Below are 16,676 nucleotides of genomic sequence, written 5' to 3'. Positions count from 1 at the left end.
GTGGCAGGGCGGTGCCCCCTGCCTTGCTTTAATTCACGCGCCCCTTGTAACAAGCCACGGATCTGCATCACTCAAGCGGGCTTCCCAGTCCTCATCTCCCCTCTGGAATCACCCGCAGAAGGGTCTTCTCCGACCCCAGAGTGGTAATTAGGGAAGCTCACTGCCGGCAGAAACTCTGCCAGAGGAGAAAGGAGCCGGGGGGGGCGACGGTTCGCTTAATCGTTCCAGTAAGCCCCTCCGCGTGCCGGTGGGCGGGCGCCCAGGCCCGAGGATGCGGGGCGAGGAGGCGGGTACCGGTGCTTCTCCCGGCAGCCCCCGCCAGCCCCGCCAGGGGGAGCGTCTGCGCCCGACGGCGGCTGCGGGGCCTGGGCTGGCGGCGCAGGGCGGTGGCTCAGCTCGGCGGCTGCCCTCCCGCGTCCCCACCCCCTCCCCGCCCGCCCCCGGCGCGGCCCTGCCCGCCCCCTCCGCCCCCTCCCGCAGCGCCATGCGCAGACTCAGTTCCTGGAGAAAGATGGCGACAGCCGAGAAGCAGAAACACGACGGGCGGGTGAAGATCGGCCACTACATCCTGGGTGACACGCTGGGGGTCGGCACCTTCGGCAAAGTGAAGGGTGAGAACCCCCGGGGCTAGGCTCGACCCCAGCTGGGGAGCCGCACGACTTCCGCTTTCGGCCCCTCTTCATCCTCCCCCGTCCGCTGCGTCCCTCCTTTCCAGGGCTGGGCAGCCCCTGTCCCGGATCCTGCGGGAGCTCTCCCCAGCCGCCGCGGGGCTGCGGCGCGGCCAGCACAGCCGGGTGGGGGTGGGGTGGGGACCAGTCGCCATGGCGACGGCGCCGCGGCCGGAGGGGCTGGTAGGTGCGAGGGGCGGGGATGAGGAGGTGCAAACTTTCCCAGGTGGGGCAGGCGGGCGGCGTGGCGCGCTCTGGGTGCTGAGAGGGGGCGCCGGGCGCGATCCCTGGGGAGACAGCCTCTTGTGCGCCCGGGTTGTGCTCCCTTGGCTCAGGGCCAGCCCATCGCTTCCTTGGCGGTCCTTGGCGTTGTCCATATTTCCGTCCTCTGTAGGAGGCCGTCGATTTACCGGCCCCTGCTGTTTCCCGAGAGCGACATGTGTTTCCGCAGAAGTAAGGTTTCTTTGTGGGTAGCCGACATCATTTTTTAAAAAAGGCCATCTCGTCGGAAAGGATCACTGGTTTCCTTCGGAGCAGTTAATGAATATAAACTGGTTCAGTATTTGCGATGCATGCTTTACGTTCTGAATGAGACTGTGCCTTTAGTGTTTCCGAATTAACAGGAGTTTCTCCGTGCGAAACTTGGTTGTTAGTTCAGATGTTGCCTCCAGATAGTATTTATTACTTTATTAATACAGTTCGTTTCCACTTATTTTCAAAGGCTATTTGTATTCTAATAAACGATTATTCTAATAAACATTTGAACTTTTGTTTTAAGAAAGGCATATTAGGTGCATTGTACACCATTCGAGTGACGGGTACACTAAAAGCCCAGACTTCACCACTATGCAGTTCATCTGTGTAACCTAAAGCCACTTGTGCCCCTAAAGCTATTGAAATTAAAAGAAAGAAAAATGTGTACTCTTTCAAAACAATATTCTGGAAATAAGCTTGCTCTTCAGTCCACCAATCCTGGCAAAAAAACGTTTAATTGCAAGTTTTGTGAGGTGTGATTTTTTTTTTTTTTTTCTTTAAAATATTTGACTTTGCTATAAGGGATACAGAGAAAGGAAGTTTGGAACTGATGAAAATAATTCATGCATTGGCTTTGGATAAATAATAGACTGACTTGCATATACTACGTTCTTGGTAAATATTTGACTTGAAAGAAAAAAAGTTTGTGAAAGTCTGTACCGTAACTCAACTGAGCCTTACTCTCCCAGAGCTAAATAAACATTTTCTGATTTTGTCTAGGGTTAGAAGAGAAGAACCCTTCCTTCTCTTGCCATTTTCTGAGTCATAGAATTGGAAAATTGTTGTATATCCCACAGGGAAGCAACTGCCTGAACCTTCTTATGAAAATCGGCAAGGCTGACAATGTCAGGAGGAAGTAAGAAGCAAATTAAGAAGCAAATGCAAGAATTGGGTAATAACAGCCATTGGGACAGGTCCATATAAGGCCAATAAGATGTTTCTGTGCCCTGGAAGTTTTAACTTTATCTTTGGCTATGATATTTCTTGTTAGCAATTACAAACTGCTTTTTAGTTTACAGGTGTTTGTAAAAAAAAAAAAAAAAAAAGTTCATTTTTGCCCCCACCCCTTCCCAGAGTTCTGCTTGGATTAGGGTGTTCATCATTCCCCTAATATAGACTTGAATGCTTGAATAAAGTCAGGTCTATTTTTTTTTCTTTTTTCTTTTTTTATTTTTGCCGAGATGGAGTCTTGCTCTGTTGCCCAGACTGGAGTGCCGTGGTGCGATCTTGGCTCACTGCAACCTCCGCCTCCTGGGTTCAAGCAGTTCTCCTGCCCCAGCCTCCCGAGTAGCTGGGATTACAGGCGCCCACCACCACACCCAGCTAATTTCGTATTTTTAGTAGAGATGGGGTTTCACTGTGTTGGCCACGAACTCCTGACCTCAGGTGATCTACCCACCTCCCTCCCTCAGTGCTGGGATTACAGGCGTGAGCCACGGCGCCTGGCCGATCAGAATCTTTAACCTGTTCATTTTTTAAGTTAACAGTTAGGATGCTTTTTGCCACAAGTAATAGAAAATCCAGCTTCACCTAGTGAAGAACTTGTCTGTGGTTCTCCAGAGCAGGGAAGGCCAGCATACCTCTTATGAGTCTCATTGGCTCATCCAGTCCCTGTGGCTAGGAATGCCATGGGCCAATTGGCTTATGCTTGTATTCCTAAGCAGGCGTTAGCAAGGGGGATGGCATTGCCCTTGGAGGAATGTGACCCTTTGATGTGTGTGTGCAAAGGAGGTGGGTGGGTGGGAGACATATTCTTTTGTTTAAAAATTTCTTTTATTTTTTAAATTTTTCTTTAAGTTTTTGGGGTACAGATGGTATTTGGTTACATGAGTAAGTTCTTTAGTGGTGATTTGTGAGATTTTGCTGCACCTATCTCCGGAGTAGTATATACTGCACCATATTTGTAGTCTTTTATCCCTCACCCCCTTCCCACTCTTCCCCCCAAGTCCCCAAAGTCCATTGTATCATTCTTATGCCTTGCGTCCTTATAGCTTAGCTCCCATGTATCAGTAATGAGAACATACTATGTTGGTTTTCCATTCCTGAGTTACTTCACTTAGAATAATAGTCTCCACTCTTATCCAGGTCACTGCAAATGCTGTTAATTCATTCCTTTTTATGGCTGCGTAGTATTCCGTCGTGTATATATATACCACAGTTTCTGTATCCATACATTGATTAATGGGCATTTGGATTTGTTCCATGATTTTGCAGTTGTGAATTGTGCTGCTGTAAACATGCATGTGCAAGTATCTTTTTAGAATAATGACTTCTTTTCAGAAGGGATTGCTGGATCAAATGGTAGTTCTACTTTTAGTTCTTTAAGGAATATCCACACTTTTCCATAGCAGCTGTACTAGTTTACATTCCCACTAGCAGTGTAGAAATGTTCCCTGTTTACCCTTTTCAACAAATGGTGCTGGGATAATTGGCCAGCCACATGTAGGAGAATGCAACTGGATTCTCACCTCTCAACCTCATAAAAAATCAACTCAAGATGGATTAAGGACTTAAACCTAAGACCTGAAACTATAAAAATTCTAGAAGATAACATTGGAAAAACCCTTCTAGACATTGGCTTAGGCAAGGATTTAATGACCAAGAACCCAAAAGCAAATGCAATAAAAACAAAGATAAATAGCTGGGATCTAATTAAACTGAAGAGCTTTTGCACAGGAAAAGGAACAGTCAGCAGAGTAAACAGACAACCCACACAGTGGGAGAAAATCTTCCTAATCAATACATCTGAAAAAGGACTAATATCCAGAATCTATGATGAACTCAAACAAATAAGAAAAAAACAAACAGTCCCATCAAAAAGTGGGCTAAAGATGTGAATAGATAATTCTCAAAAGAAGATACACAAATGGCCAAGAAACATGAAAAAATGCTCAACATCACTAATGATCAGGGAAATGCAAATCAAAACCACAGTGTGATACCACCTCACTCCTGCAAGAATGGCCATAATAAAAAAATCAAAAAGCAGTAAATGTTAGTGTGGATGTGGTGAACAGGGAACACTTTTTTTTTTTTTTGGACAGAGTTTCACTCTTGTCACTCAGGCTGGAGTGCACTGGCGTGATCTCAGCTCATTGCAACCTCTGCCTCCTGGGTTCAAGTGATTCTTCTGCCCCAGCCTCCCTAGTAGCTGGGATTATAGATGTGAGCCACCACGTCCTGCTAATTTTTGTATTTTTAGTAGAGATGGGGTTTCACCATGTTGGCCAGGCTGGTCTGGAACTCCTGACCTCAGGTGATCTCACCCACCTCGGCCTCCCAAACTGATGGGATTACAGGCCTGAACCACCGTGCTGGGCCAGGAGACATCTTCTAAGTACTTGGATAGTGTAGAGGGACAGGGTAGATACCTACACATAAATGGGTGTTGTTAGGAGAGAGAAAGGGGGACATGGATACTCAGTGAACAGGCAGAAATGGCCACTATCGTGATGATGTTGGTAATTAACACCAGTAGCCTTAATTATGCAAGAATTCTTGCAAATAATAGGGTTAGCCATATATTTAGACAATTTGGAATAAAGAAAGCTTTAAAAATTAGTTATATATATTGGTAAATTTAACATGAAGAGGGATCTAATAAAATATATGATATTGATATGCAGAAAAAGTCCCAGCATGATATTCCATGCTTATAGGAAATTTAATCTTGCGGGGAGAGTAGGCTGGAAGTTCGGAGTGATTGTTTCCTCTTATAGGCCAAAAAATTTGTTTGGTTACTTAGTGGTAGCATTTAGAGGGGAAAGTTTACAGAAAACTAGGGTTATTTTGTGATTATGCTTGAATTGTCTTTATTGTTTCCAACGCATCTTTTTTTTTAACTTCTAGTTATCAAGGTGTTAGGTTCCATGCCCTTGTGGGCCTTCCCTCTGCCCAAAAAAAGCATGGATGAGCAGAGTCATATCATTAAAATGGCAGTCTTTGTTAGTTTTTCTAGAGAAGATGATCTCTTTGGTAGGCTGGGTATGTCTTCGGCCAATGAGTTATTTATACATATAAACTATTAAATTGGTAAGTATTTCTCTTTTTTTTTTTGAGATGGAGTTTCACTCTTGTCTCCCAGGCTGGAGTGCAGTGGTGCAATCTCAGCTCACTGCAACCTCCACCTCCTGGGTTCAAGCGATTCTTCAGCCTCAGCCTCCCAAGTAGTTGGGATTATAGGCACCCACCACTATGCCTGATTAATATTTTTTTGTATTTTTAGTAGAGACGGGGTTTCACCACATTGGCCAGGCTAGTCTCGAACTCCTGACCTCAGGTGATCCACCCATCTCGGCCTCGCAAAGTGCTGGGATTACAGGCGTGAGCCACCAAGCTTGGCTTAAGTTCGTATTTCTGTGTAAAACTGCAATTTCAACTACATAGGTAACTGTACTCTTTGTGAATGAATCATCGAAGTTATTTAAAAATTCCTTTAAGTAAAAATTATAAAGACCATCCTGGCTAACACAGTGAAACCCCATCTCTACTAAAAAAATACAAAAACTAGCTGGGCGAGGTGGCGGGCACCTGTAGTCCCAGCTACTCTGGAGGCTGAGGCAGGAGAATCACGTAAACCCGGGAGGCGGAGCTTGCAGTGAGCTGAGATCCCGTCACTGCACTCCAGCCTGGGCGACAGAGCGAGACTCCGTCTCGAAGAAAAAAAAAAAAAAAAAAAAAAAATATATATATATATATATATATATATATAAACATGAACTAGAGCTATATATATCATTGTGAATGAGTCTTAAAAGTGTAAGGTTAGACCTCAAAAGCAAGTTATATAAGAATATGTATAGTCTGCTGTTATTTATATACATTTTAAAAACCTACAGAACCACTCATACTATGCTGGTGGAGTATAAATTGGTATCCTACCTCTACATGAGTGTGACAGCATTTATTAAAATTAACCTAACAATTCAACTTCTAGGAATTAGTCTATAGATGTACTCATGTGTATGAAATAATGGGTTATTCACTGCCATATTGTTGTAAATTTTTTTTTTTTTTTTTGAGACGGAGTCTCGCTCTGTCTCCCAGGCTGGAGTGAGTAGCGCGATCTCGGCTCACTGCAAGCTCCGCCTCCCGGGTTCCTGGCATTCTCCTGCCTCAGCCTCCTGAGCAGCTGGGACTACAGGCGCCGCCACCACGCCCGGCTAATTTTTTTTGTATTTTTAGTAGAGACGGGGTTTCACCGTGGTCTCGATCTCCTGACCTTGTGATCCGCCCGCCTCGGCCTCCCAAAGTGCTGGGATTACAGGCGTGAGCCACCGCGCCCGGCCTGTTGTAAATATTAATACAAAACTTTGGAAGTAACCTTTCTAATAATGTAATAGTAATGGTTTATCCATGTAGTGAAATACTTTTCAAACATTAAGAAAGAAAAAGGGAGGAACTTTGTATATTTTAGAGAACAATTTCCAGGGTGTATTTTTAAGAGGAAAAAGTAGAACAGTGTGTTTAATATGCCTACCACTTATGTATAAAACGCAGGGGCAAATCTGTATCTTAAGTGTGACTGCTTTTATATATAGAGTGTGTCTCTTTAAAGATACACACAAGCTTCGTTATGTTAGTTGCTCAATATAGGGGACTAGGTACAGGAGGACACTGTTGCACTGTAGATGCTTTTGTACTTTTGAATTGTGTGTATAGTGCAGGTATTGTGTTATCAAAATATATACAATTACATTTATAAAAAACATGAAAAATAATGTTACTGTATTTTTTATGGATTCATAACCATGTGAAAATATATAAACGTGGGAAACACAAACATCAAATTCAGGATAGTGGTTACTTCTGAGGACAGATGAAGGATAAGGGAATCTGGGAGGAGTCATGCAGGGCTTGAGTTGTATCTGTAATGTTTTATTGCTTAAGCTGATGGTGGCTCATGGGTATGTGGAATGCCCTTGATGTGCTTGAAATGTTTTGTTTGCTTTCTTAAATTACCACCCATAGCTTTTAAAGCCCGCCCTTCCCCAGGATTAAGCTATTTCCTTAACACGTTTTTATTCTTTCGATTTTAAAGTGGGAATGAAATGGTTAGGCATCTGGAATATCTTTAGTAGATATTTCTATCTTTGCTGCTTCTCTACCCCATTAAAATCCTCTGTTTCAAAGTATGATCTTGTTTCCCTGCAGGATTATATATCCAATTAGAAGAGCATTTGTTACAATGTTATGCAGTTAGACAAAGTTCCCTTAGATAGCACTAGCATGGTTGTTAGCTAATATTTAGTTGACTAATCTGCTATTCTTGTGAGGAGTGCATTGTGAATGCTGGTAACCTTTGCTCTGAGTAACGTGCAAGTCTTCCATGGCCAAAATATTTATCTTCCATTTCATTTAAAAGCAAAACCTTAGCACTATTCTAAAAACTAACAGTCTGAAGAGTAAAGTTTGAATTTTGAAAAAGGGGGGAATCCCTTAGTAATGCATATGCCTGACAAAGTCCATTTACTACATTCATTGATTGACTATGGAACAGCATTTAGTTTGGCTACAGCTGAGTTTACTCACTGGGGAGAATATTTAGCCTGGTTTTGAGAAAACAGTTTAGTTTCTGATACCATGCCAAGCCCTTTGTCCCTCTCACTGCACAGTGATGTTGGGGAGAATGGATAGGTCAAAAGACTTGGAGTCAGAAGACCTGTCCCAACTTGATCACAATAGCTTTACTTCCACAACTTATAGAATCTCTTAGGACCTCAGTTTCTTTATCTGTAAAGGGCAATACCTCCATCGTAGGTTTATGCTCAAATGTGATAATGTGAGTGTCTCCTAAGCTATTAGATGCCATGTTTTAAAAAGTATTATGCTACTGAAGGCCGGGCGCGGTGGCTTATGCCTGTAATCCCAGCACTTTGGGAGGCCGAGGTGGGCGGATCACGAGGTCAAGATATTGAGACCATCCTGGCCAACATGGTGAAACCCAATCTCTACTAAAAATACAAAAATAGCTGGGCGTGGTGGCATGCGCCTGTTGTCCCAGCTACTTGGCAGGATGAGGCAGGAGAATCGCTTGAACCCGGGAGGTGGAGGTTGCAATGAGCCGAGATTGTGTCACTGCACTCCAGCCTGGCAATAGAGCGAGATTCCATCTCAAAAAAAAAAGAAAAAGTATTATGCTACTTAAATTTTAATAGTGAAGTATGTTGGTAACTGGATTCAGGCAAATATTTCTGTTGCTTCGAGTAAGGGAAATGTAACAGATTATAATATGATGGCCTTCAATTACCAAGATTTTGCTGAGATGAAAGAGGGAGGGGAAGAATGGGTAACGTGGAGGGGATATTGCCCACCCTAAATGAGAACATTTTAGAGTCATCAGTGTTGGGATATTATTTCAGACTCTTAGAGGAAAAAATTTGTATCAAATTAAAATCGGGAATAATCATGTTATACAAAATTTACGAGGTTTCTTTAGGACTTCTCAGAGCTTTAACGTGTTAATAAGCATAGTGAGTGTACGAAAGGGACTCACTGTGCTTATTATTGACACATTAAATAATAAATGTGACTGGGCGTGGTGGGTCATGCCTATAATCCCAGCACTTTGGGAGGCCGAGGCGGGCGGATAACAAGGTCAGGAGTTTGAGACTAGCCTGGGCAATATGGTGAAACCCTGTCTCTATTAAAAATACAAAAATTACTCAGGCATGGTGGCGGGCCCCTTTAGCCGTAGCTACTCTGGAGCCTGAGGTAGGAGAATCGCTTGAACTCGGGAGGCGGAGGTTGCAGTGAGCCGAGATCGCACCACTGCACTCCAGCCTGGGCGATAGAGTGAGACTCCATCTTAAAAAAAAAAAAGGTTATTTCCTACCAAATGGAAATATAGGAAATATACATCCTTTCCCAGACATACTTGATTATGCAATCTTTTTCCCTGGAGAGTCTTCAGTTCTAGTGTGTTGTAGAGCGTACTTTAGAAAATTTATTCTAATAGTTTTCGTTTTATTATTTTTCTAGCCCATAGAAAATTAGAATCCCCACGGAGAACATTGGAGAGGGGATTTAAGAGTAGAATCCTGGGCTGGGCACAGTGGGAGGTGGGTGGATCACGAGGTCAGGAGATCGAGACCTCCCTGGCCCACATGGTGAGACCCCATCTCTAGTAAAAATACAAAATTAGCTGGGCGTGGCACATTCCCGTAGTCCCAGCTACTCAGGAGGCTGAGGCAGGAGAATCACTTGAATCCGGGAGGCACAGGTTGCAGTGAGCTGAGATTGCACCACTGCACTCCAGCCTAGTGATAGAGTGAGACTCTATCTCAACAAAAAAAAAAGGAAAAAGAAAAAGAGTTGATTCCTGATAGGCTATAAAGGCTGGGATACAAATTCAAAAAGCAGAAAACCACAGGAGCTGGAACATTCTAGGCTGGGAGCAAAAAACCCTATGCCACTAAATAACTCCCACTGTTGTCACTGTGTGAGGGTATAAGGAGCAGTTGATACTCATAAGTTAACATTTGCTTGGTTCCCAGTCTTCATGTACAGTGTGTTCCATTAATATTTTCAAAAAATATTACTTTTGTTAACTTGTTAATTTTAATGGTGAATATCATATTTCAGAAAATCCACCCTCCTTTTCTTGTCAGGGACTGACTGTGTGGTCCTGCTCCCTGTTATGTATGGAGGCAGAGGGAAAGGGGCTCTGGCCCCCTCAACATCATGACTTTGGTGCCAGCCGGTTCTGTCCTCAGTTGCCTGGATACTGAACTTCTCTGAGCAGGGCAGAACTGAGATCCAGTGGGCTGCTCCTGAGGATGCTTACGCTTTCTCATTTGATTTCAGGTCTCCTCTTTTGCTTCCCATTGCAACCAATAAAGGCCATTCCTACCATAAAGAAATAAAAAAGAAAATCTATCTTTAATGAATAAATAACAACTGTATATATTTATGGGGCACAATGTGATGTTTTGATACATGTATACATACATTCTACACTGATCAAATCAGGCCAAGTAGTATATCCATCTCCTCAAATATTTATCATTACTTTGTGGTGAGAACATTTAAAGTTCCCTTTTTTAACTCTTTTGAAAAATTAATATATTAACTGTAATCATGATGCTATGCAATACAACACCAGGATCCTGTTCCCTTAATTTTATGTAGCCATTGACCAATATCTTCCTTTTCCCCTCCAGCCCCACTTACCCCAGCTACTGGTAATCACCATTCTACTCTCTACTTCTGTGAGTTTGCCTTTTTAGATTCCAAATATAAGTGAGTCTTAGACACCTCTGACATACTGATTTCAATTCCTTTGGATTTATACTCAGTAATGGGATTGCTGGATCATATAGTAATTCTATTTTTAGTTTTGTGAGGAACTTCTATATTGTTTTACAAAATGGCTGTATTTATAGTTCCACCAACAGTGTATAAGTGTTCCATTTCTCTGTGTCCTTGTGAATACTTATCTTTCATCTTTTTGATAATAGCCAGTCTAACAGGTGTGAGGCGATACCTTATTGTGGCTTTAATTTGCATTTCTCTTACGATTAGAGATGTTCAGCATTTTTTTCATCTATCTGTTGGCCATTTATTTGTCTTTTTTATTTTTTATTTTTATTTTTTAGACAGTGTCTCACTCTGTTGCCCAGGCTGGAGTGCAGTGGCATGATCATGGCTCACTGCAACCTTGATCTCCTGGGCTCAAGCGATCCTCCCACCTCTGCTGGGACTACAGGCATACACCACCACACCTGGCTAATTTATGTATGTTTTATAGAGACAGGGTCTCACCATGTTGCTTAGACTGGTCTTGTACTCCTGGGCTCAAGCAGTCCACCCGCCTCGGCCTCCCAAAGTGCTGAGATTATAGGCATGAGCCACTGTGCCTGGCTGGATATTAGCTATATATCTGATGCTTTATTTGTAAATATGTTTTCTCAGTCTTTAGTTTGTCTCTTCACTCTATTTGTTCTTGTTTATTTGTGTTTTTTTTTTTTTTTTTTTTTTTTGAGATGGAGTCTTGCTCTGTCGCCCAGGCTGGAGTGCAATCGGCTCACAGCAACCTCTGCCTCCCTGGTTCAAGTGATTCTCCTGCCTCAGCCTCATGAGTAGTTGGGACTATAGGTGTGCACCGCTACGCTCAGCTAATTTTGTATTTTTAGTAGAGACGGTGCTTCACCATGTTGGTCAGGCTGGTCTCGAACTCCTAACCTTCTGATCCGCCTGCCACAGCCTGCCAAAGTGTTGGGATTATAGGCGTAAGCCACCGCGCCCGGCCTGTTTGTTTGTTTTTTGCTGTACAGAAGCTTTTTAGTTTGATGTCATACCATTTGTTTATTATTGCTTTTGTTGCCTGTGCATTAGGGGGTCATATCCAAGAAATAATTGTCCACCCCTGTGTCATGGAGCTTCTCGTCTAAGTTTTCTTCTAGTAGGTTTATAATTTCAGGTCTTAAATTTAATCCATTTTAAGTTGATACTTGTTAAGGGGTGAGATAAGGGTCCATTTCCATTCTTCTGTATGCGGCTACCCAGTTTTTCAAATAACATTATTGAAGAGACTGTCCTTTCCCCATTGTGTAGTCTTGGCACCTTTGTCAAAAATCCATTGACTGTAGATATATGCGTTTATTCTGGGCTGTTCATCCTATTCCATTGGTTGACATGTCTGTTTTTATGTCAGTGCCATGCTGTTTTAATTACTATAGGTTTGTAATATATTTTCAGACATGGTAGTGTGATGCCTCCAGCTTTGTTCTCTTTGGACCTCAAGTCTATTTTGTCTGAAATAAGTATCGCTACCTCTGTTCTCTTTCTGTTTGCATTTGTATGGAATATCTTTTTCAGTCCCTTCATTTTCAGTCTATGAGGTCTGTGAGTGTCCTTTATAGTGAAGTGAGTCTCTATTATAGGCAGCGTAGAGTTGGGTCTTGTTTTTTATCCATTTAGCCACTCTATGCCTATTGTTTGGAGAATTTTATTTAAAATCAAAGTAATTATTGATAGGTAAGGACTTAGTAGTGCCATTTTGTTAATTGTTTTCTAGTTTTTCTGTAGAACCTTTGTTCCTTTCACGATTACTTTCCCCCTTTGTGGCTCTATAGCTTTCTGTAGTGGTTCGCTTTGGAGTTTTTCTTTTTATCTTTTGCAAAAGCAAAGGCTTTTGCTTTGTAGTTACCCTGTGGCTTACATAAAACATCTTATAACTGGTATATAAGCTGGTAACAAGTTAACTTTGATCACATACACAAATTCTGTTTTTACTCCCCCTCCTCCATGTTTTATGTTCATGATGTCACAATATACATTTTAAAAATAATTTGTATCTTTAACAGATTATTGTAGCTTTATTATTTTTTTGAGACGGAGTTTCACTCTTTTTTTTTTTTGTAAAGGCTCACGCTGTTGCCCAGGCTGGAGTGCAGTGGCGCGATCTCCGCTCACTGCAAGCTCCGCCTCCCGGGTTCCCGCCTTTCTCCTGCCTCAGCCTCCTGAGTAGCTGGGACTACAGGCGCCCGCCACCGCGCCCGGCTAATTTTTTGTATTTTTTTTTTAGTAGAGACGGGGTTTCACTGTGGTCTCGATCTCCTGACCTTGTGATCCGCCTGCCTCGGCCTCCCAAAGTGCTGTGATTACAGGCTTGAGCCACCGCGCCCGGCCCGGAGTTTCACTCTTGCTGCCCAGGCCAGAGTGCAACGGCGCGATCTTGGCTCACCCCAGCCTCCGCCTCCCAGGGGTTCAAGTTATTCTCCTGCCTCAGCCTTGTGAGTAGCTGGGATTACAGGCACGCGCCACCACCTCCGGCTAATTTTGTATTTTTAGTAGAGACAGGGTTTCTCCATGTTGGTCAGGCTGGTCTCAAACTCCCAGCCTCAGGTGATCCACCTGCTTCGGCCTCTCAAAGTGCTGGGATTATAGGTGTGAGCCACCGTGCCTGGCCAGCTTTAACTATTCTTAGTAGTTTTCTCTTTTAACCTTTATATTAGATATATAATTGATTTACTCACCACTATTACAGTATTAGTGTGTTTTGGGTTTGACAGTATACTTACTTTTTCCATTGAGTTTTATACTTTTCATGTATTTTCTTGTTACTCATTAGTGTCCTCTTTTTTCAGCTTAAAGAACTTCCTTTACCATTTCTTTTTCTGTTTCTTTTTGTTTGTTTGTTTGAGACGAAGTCTCACTTTGTTGCCCAGGCCAGAGTGTAGTGGCGAGATCTCGGCTCACTGCAACCTCTGCCTGCTCTTTTCAAGCGATCCTCCCACCTCAGCCTCCCAAGTAGCTAGGATTACAGGCGTACACCATGACTCACAACTAATTTTTTTGTGTGTGTGTTTTTAGTAGCGACAGGGTTTCACTATGTTGGCCAGGCCTGTTTTGAACTCTTAACCTCAAGTGCTCCGCCTGCCTTGGCCTCCCAAGGTGCTGGGATTACAGGCAGAAGCCACCATGCCTGACCACTGTTTTTCATTCTTTATCCTTTTCTTCCTCAAGTCGTATGATTTCCAGTGGCCTGTCTTCTAATTACTAATCGTTTCTTCTGCTTGATGTAGCCTGCAGTTGAACCCCTTGATTGAATTTTTCAGTTCAGTTACACTATTCTTCAGCTCTGTGATTATGTACTTCTTTAGAAAATCCACTTTTCAACTGATAAACTAACTATATCCATTTCTAGGGTTGCAGTAACAGTGCCACAGATTCAATGACTTACAGCAACAGAAAATTATTCTTTGCCAGTGTTGGAGGTCAGAAATTTGAAATCAAATGGCCATCAGGGCCATGTTTCTTCTGAAGGCTCTAGTAGAGAATCTGTTCCTTGCCTCTTCCAGCTGCTGCTGCTTTTTTTTTTTTTTTTCCTTGAGACGGAGTCTCATTCTGTCACCCAGAATAGAGTGCAGTGGCGTGATCTCATTTCACTGCAATCTCCTCCTGGATTCAAGTGATTCTCCTGCCTCAGTCTCCCAAGTAGCTGGGACTACAGGCGCGTTCTGCCACACCTGGGTAATTTTTGTATTTTTAGTAGAGATGGGGTTTCGCCATGTTGGCCAGGCTGGTCTCGAACTCCTGACCTCAAGTGATCCACCCGCCTCGGCCTACCAAAGTACTGGGATTACAGGCGTGAACCACCGTGCCCGGCCCTCTTCCAGCTTCTTGTGGCTCCTGATGTTCCTTGGTTTGTAATAGCATAACTCCAGTCTCTGCCTCTGTCTTCACATGGCTGCGCTCTCTTGCTTGCTAGCTAGTTCGCTCGCTCGCTCTCTCTGTGTGTGTGTTTTCTCCTCTTCTTGTAAGGATACCAGGCATTTAGATATAGGGCTCACTCTAAATCCAGTAAGATTTCATCTTCAAATCCTTCACTAACCACATCTGTAAAGATCCTATTTCCAAATAATATAACAATCAGAGATTCTGGGTTGACATGGATTTTGTGGGGACGTTATTCACTTCACTACACTTGTTTTTATATTTTGTATGCTTTTAGTTTTATGCTTTCTTTCTTAGTTTTTGAGTAACTTTTAAATTGGTTTGATAGAATGTATTAATAAAATGTCTGTGGGCTGGGCACGGTGGCTCATGCCTGTAATCCCAGCACTTTGGGAGGCTGAGTGGGGGGCAGATCACCTGAGGTCAGGAGTTCAAGACCAGCCTGACCAACATGGTGAAACCCCATCTCTACTAAACATACAAAAATTAGCTGGGCGAGGTGGTAGGTGCCTGTAATCCCAGCTACTTGGGAGGCTGAGATAGGAGAATCGCTTGAACCCAAGAGGCGGAGGTTGCAGTGAGCCGAGATCACGCCATTGCACTCCAGCCTGGGCAACAAGAGCTAAACTCCATCTTAAAAAATAAATAAAATAAAATAAAATAAAATGTCTGTGGAATCCTAAGACATTGAAATTGATATGAGGCAGGTTTTCAGTACACTAGATTCATGTTCTGATACAGGAAGGAGGTCATAGTAGCAGTGCCTGGAACATAGTAGGAGTACCAACTGGTACTCACATATTTCTTGAATGAGTGAATTTGTATGATTGAATGCATTTTTGGGTAATTCTTATTAGTACGGGGAATTCAGTCTGTTCTTTTCAAAACTGTGTATACATTAAGAATTTCTCTGATATGTTTAACTTCCATTTATGTTTTATTGAAAGGATGTGTATGTTTATATGTCTTTCTGAGGATTATCTTTTTAAAAAATTATCAAATTTCACTTACCATGTTTGGAAAAAGCTAACTTTTCGAGTTTGACCTGGGTTGAAGTTTTGGCTTTTCCATTCATTAGCTGTGTAACTTTGGGCAAGTTATTTCATCTTTCTGCGCCTCAGTTTCCTGTAAAATGTTGCTACTGCCAGATCTTCCAGTTTGGTAAGAGTGTGTCAGTATGTTTGGGTACAAAGTGAGTATGGTACAAATATTAACTAGTAAGTTGTATACCTTAATTATGTATTATAATGGAACTAGATTTTTGTTGTAAAAAATTGTTTTTGAAAAAAAAAAAAAAAACCCTTGTTTATTAAAACTCACATCAAATTAAGTTGCTGTTTTCCTCTGTGTTCTTCTGTGACCAAACAAGTGTTCCTGTAGTAGGTGAAATCACTGTCAAGGATTGGTGTTATGTGTATATATGTCTGATAGTAATCTGTTGAACATTAACCAAAGTCAGGAAATGAGTTGAACTTTGGAAGGTAGAAATCTGAGGATTGATGGTAGTGGTGGTGGGGTAGGGGTGGTGGAGCAGGTTGGAGGGATTGAAGTATATGGGAATGGGAGCTAGATACATTAAAATGACAGCTATTATTTATTTAGCACTTATGTACCTGGATAAAGGAATGCTATTGCATCTAATGGATAGGGAGCACCAGTCAGAGCTGAGATAAAACTGGCTATTCAGAGATTAAAACAAATAATTCAGGGCTGATTAGATAAAGATGGGGGAACAGGTCTGGGAGCAGTGGAAAATAAATAACCCTAAATAATAATAGCTACCATTTATCAATCACTTCCTATGTGCCAGGCATTGTGTAAAGTGCTTTACAAACACTATTTCATGTATTTATTATAGTCACCCTTATGGAGTATGTGGTATTCTTATTTTACAGATGAGTAAATAGAAGGTTGAAGTTTTTTTAACTTGCCCAAGTCAAACGTCTAGTAAGTACCTTCAAACAGGAATAAAACCGAGGTCTGTGCGACTATAAAATCTATGCTTTGTATACATATTGCTTTCATATTGTGCAACTAGAATGAGGGGTTCAACCCTATTCAGCTCTACTCCCAAAAAAGGTGAATCTGCTAATACTACTTGTAATTGTTTTTTTCCCCTCTTTGGAAAATATTTTTATTTATTTATTTTTTGAGATGGAGTCTTGCTCTTTTGCCCAGGCTGGAGTGCGGTGGCATGATCTCCACTCACTGCAACCTCTGCCTCTCAGGTTCAAGTGTTTCTCCTGCCTCAGCCTCCTAAGTAGCTGGGATTACAGGTACATGCCAATACACCTG

The 16,676-nt window shown here is 42.5% G+C and overlaps 1 protein-coding gene, 1 long non-coding RNA gene and 1 other non-coding gene across 5 annotated transcripts in view; 2 read left to right on the top strand and 1 right to left on the bottom strand.

The window, feature by feature from the left end:
• The first annotated feature begins 300 nt into the window (after positions 1-300).
• The window catches only part of PRKAA1 (protein kinase AMP-activated catalytic subunit alpha 1), a 40,958-nt gene continuing 24,582 nt past the window's right edge, over positions 301-16,676 (top strand). For 2 of the 3 annotated variants that reach the window (XM_050793424.1, XM_050793427.1), the window contains exon 1: positions 301-611. In XM_050793424.1, the coding sequence (XP_050649381.1) occupies positions 485-611 (127 nt within the window). In that variant the 5' untranslated portion in view covers positions 301-484. Of the gene's footprint in view, positions 612-16,276; positions 16,329-16,676 lie in introns of all 3 variants that reach the window. The other variant, XM_050793426.1, reaches the window with a different exon arrangement.
• LOC126956459 (uncharacterized) overlaps positions 9,564-16,676 on the bottom strand; it is a 35,427-nt gene continuing 28,314 nt past the window's right edge. Inside the window, exon 3 of the long non-coding RNA XR_007726381.1 lies at positions 9,564-10,049. This is a non-coding gene — a long non-coding RNA (uncharacterized LOC126956459). The remainder of the gene's footprint in view (positions 10,050-16,676) is intronic.
• Positions 9,795-9,930, top strand: LOC126957774 (small nucleolar RNA SNORA57). Its single transcript, XR_007726942.1, has one exon. It is a non-coding gene; the product is annotated as a small nucleolar RNA SNORA57 (small nucleolar RNA).

The sequence above is a fragment of the Macaca thibetana genome, chromosome 6, assembly GCF_024542745.1.
Source record: "Macaca thibetana thibetana isolate TM-01 chromosome 6, ASM2454274v1, whole genome shotgun sequence".
Classification (NCBI taxonomy): Eukaryota; Metazoa; Chordata; class Mammalia; order Primates; family Cercopithecidae; genus Macaca; species Macaca thibetana.
The sequence above is the reverse complement of the archived record's forward strand: the minus strand, read 5'-3'. Positions and strand labels throughout refer to the sequence as shown.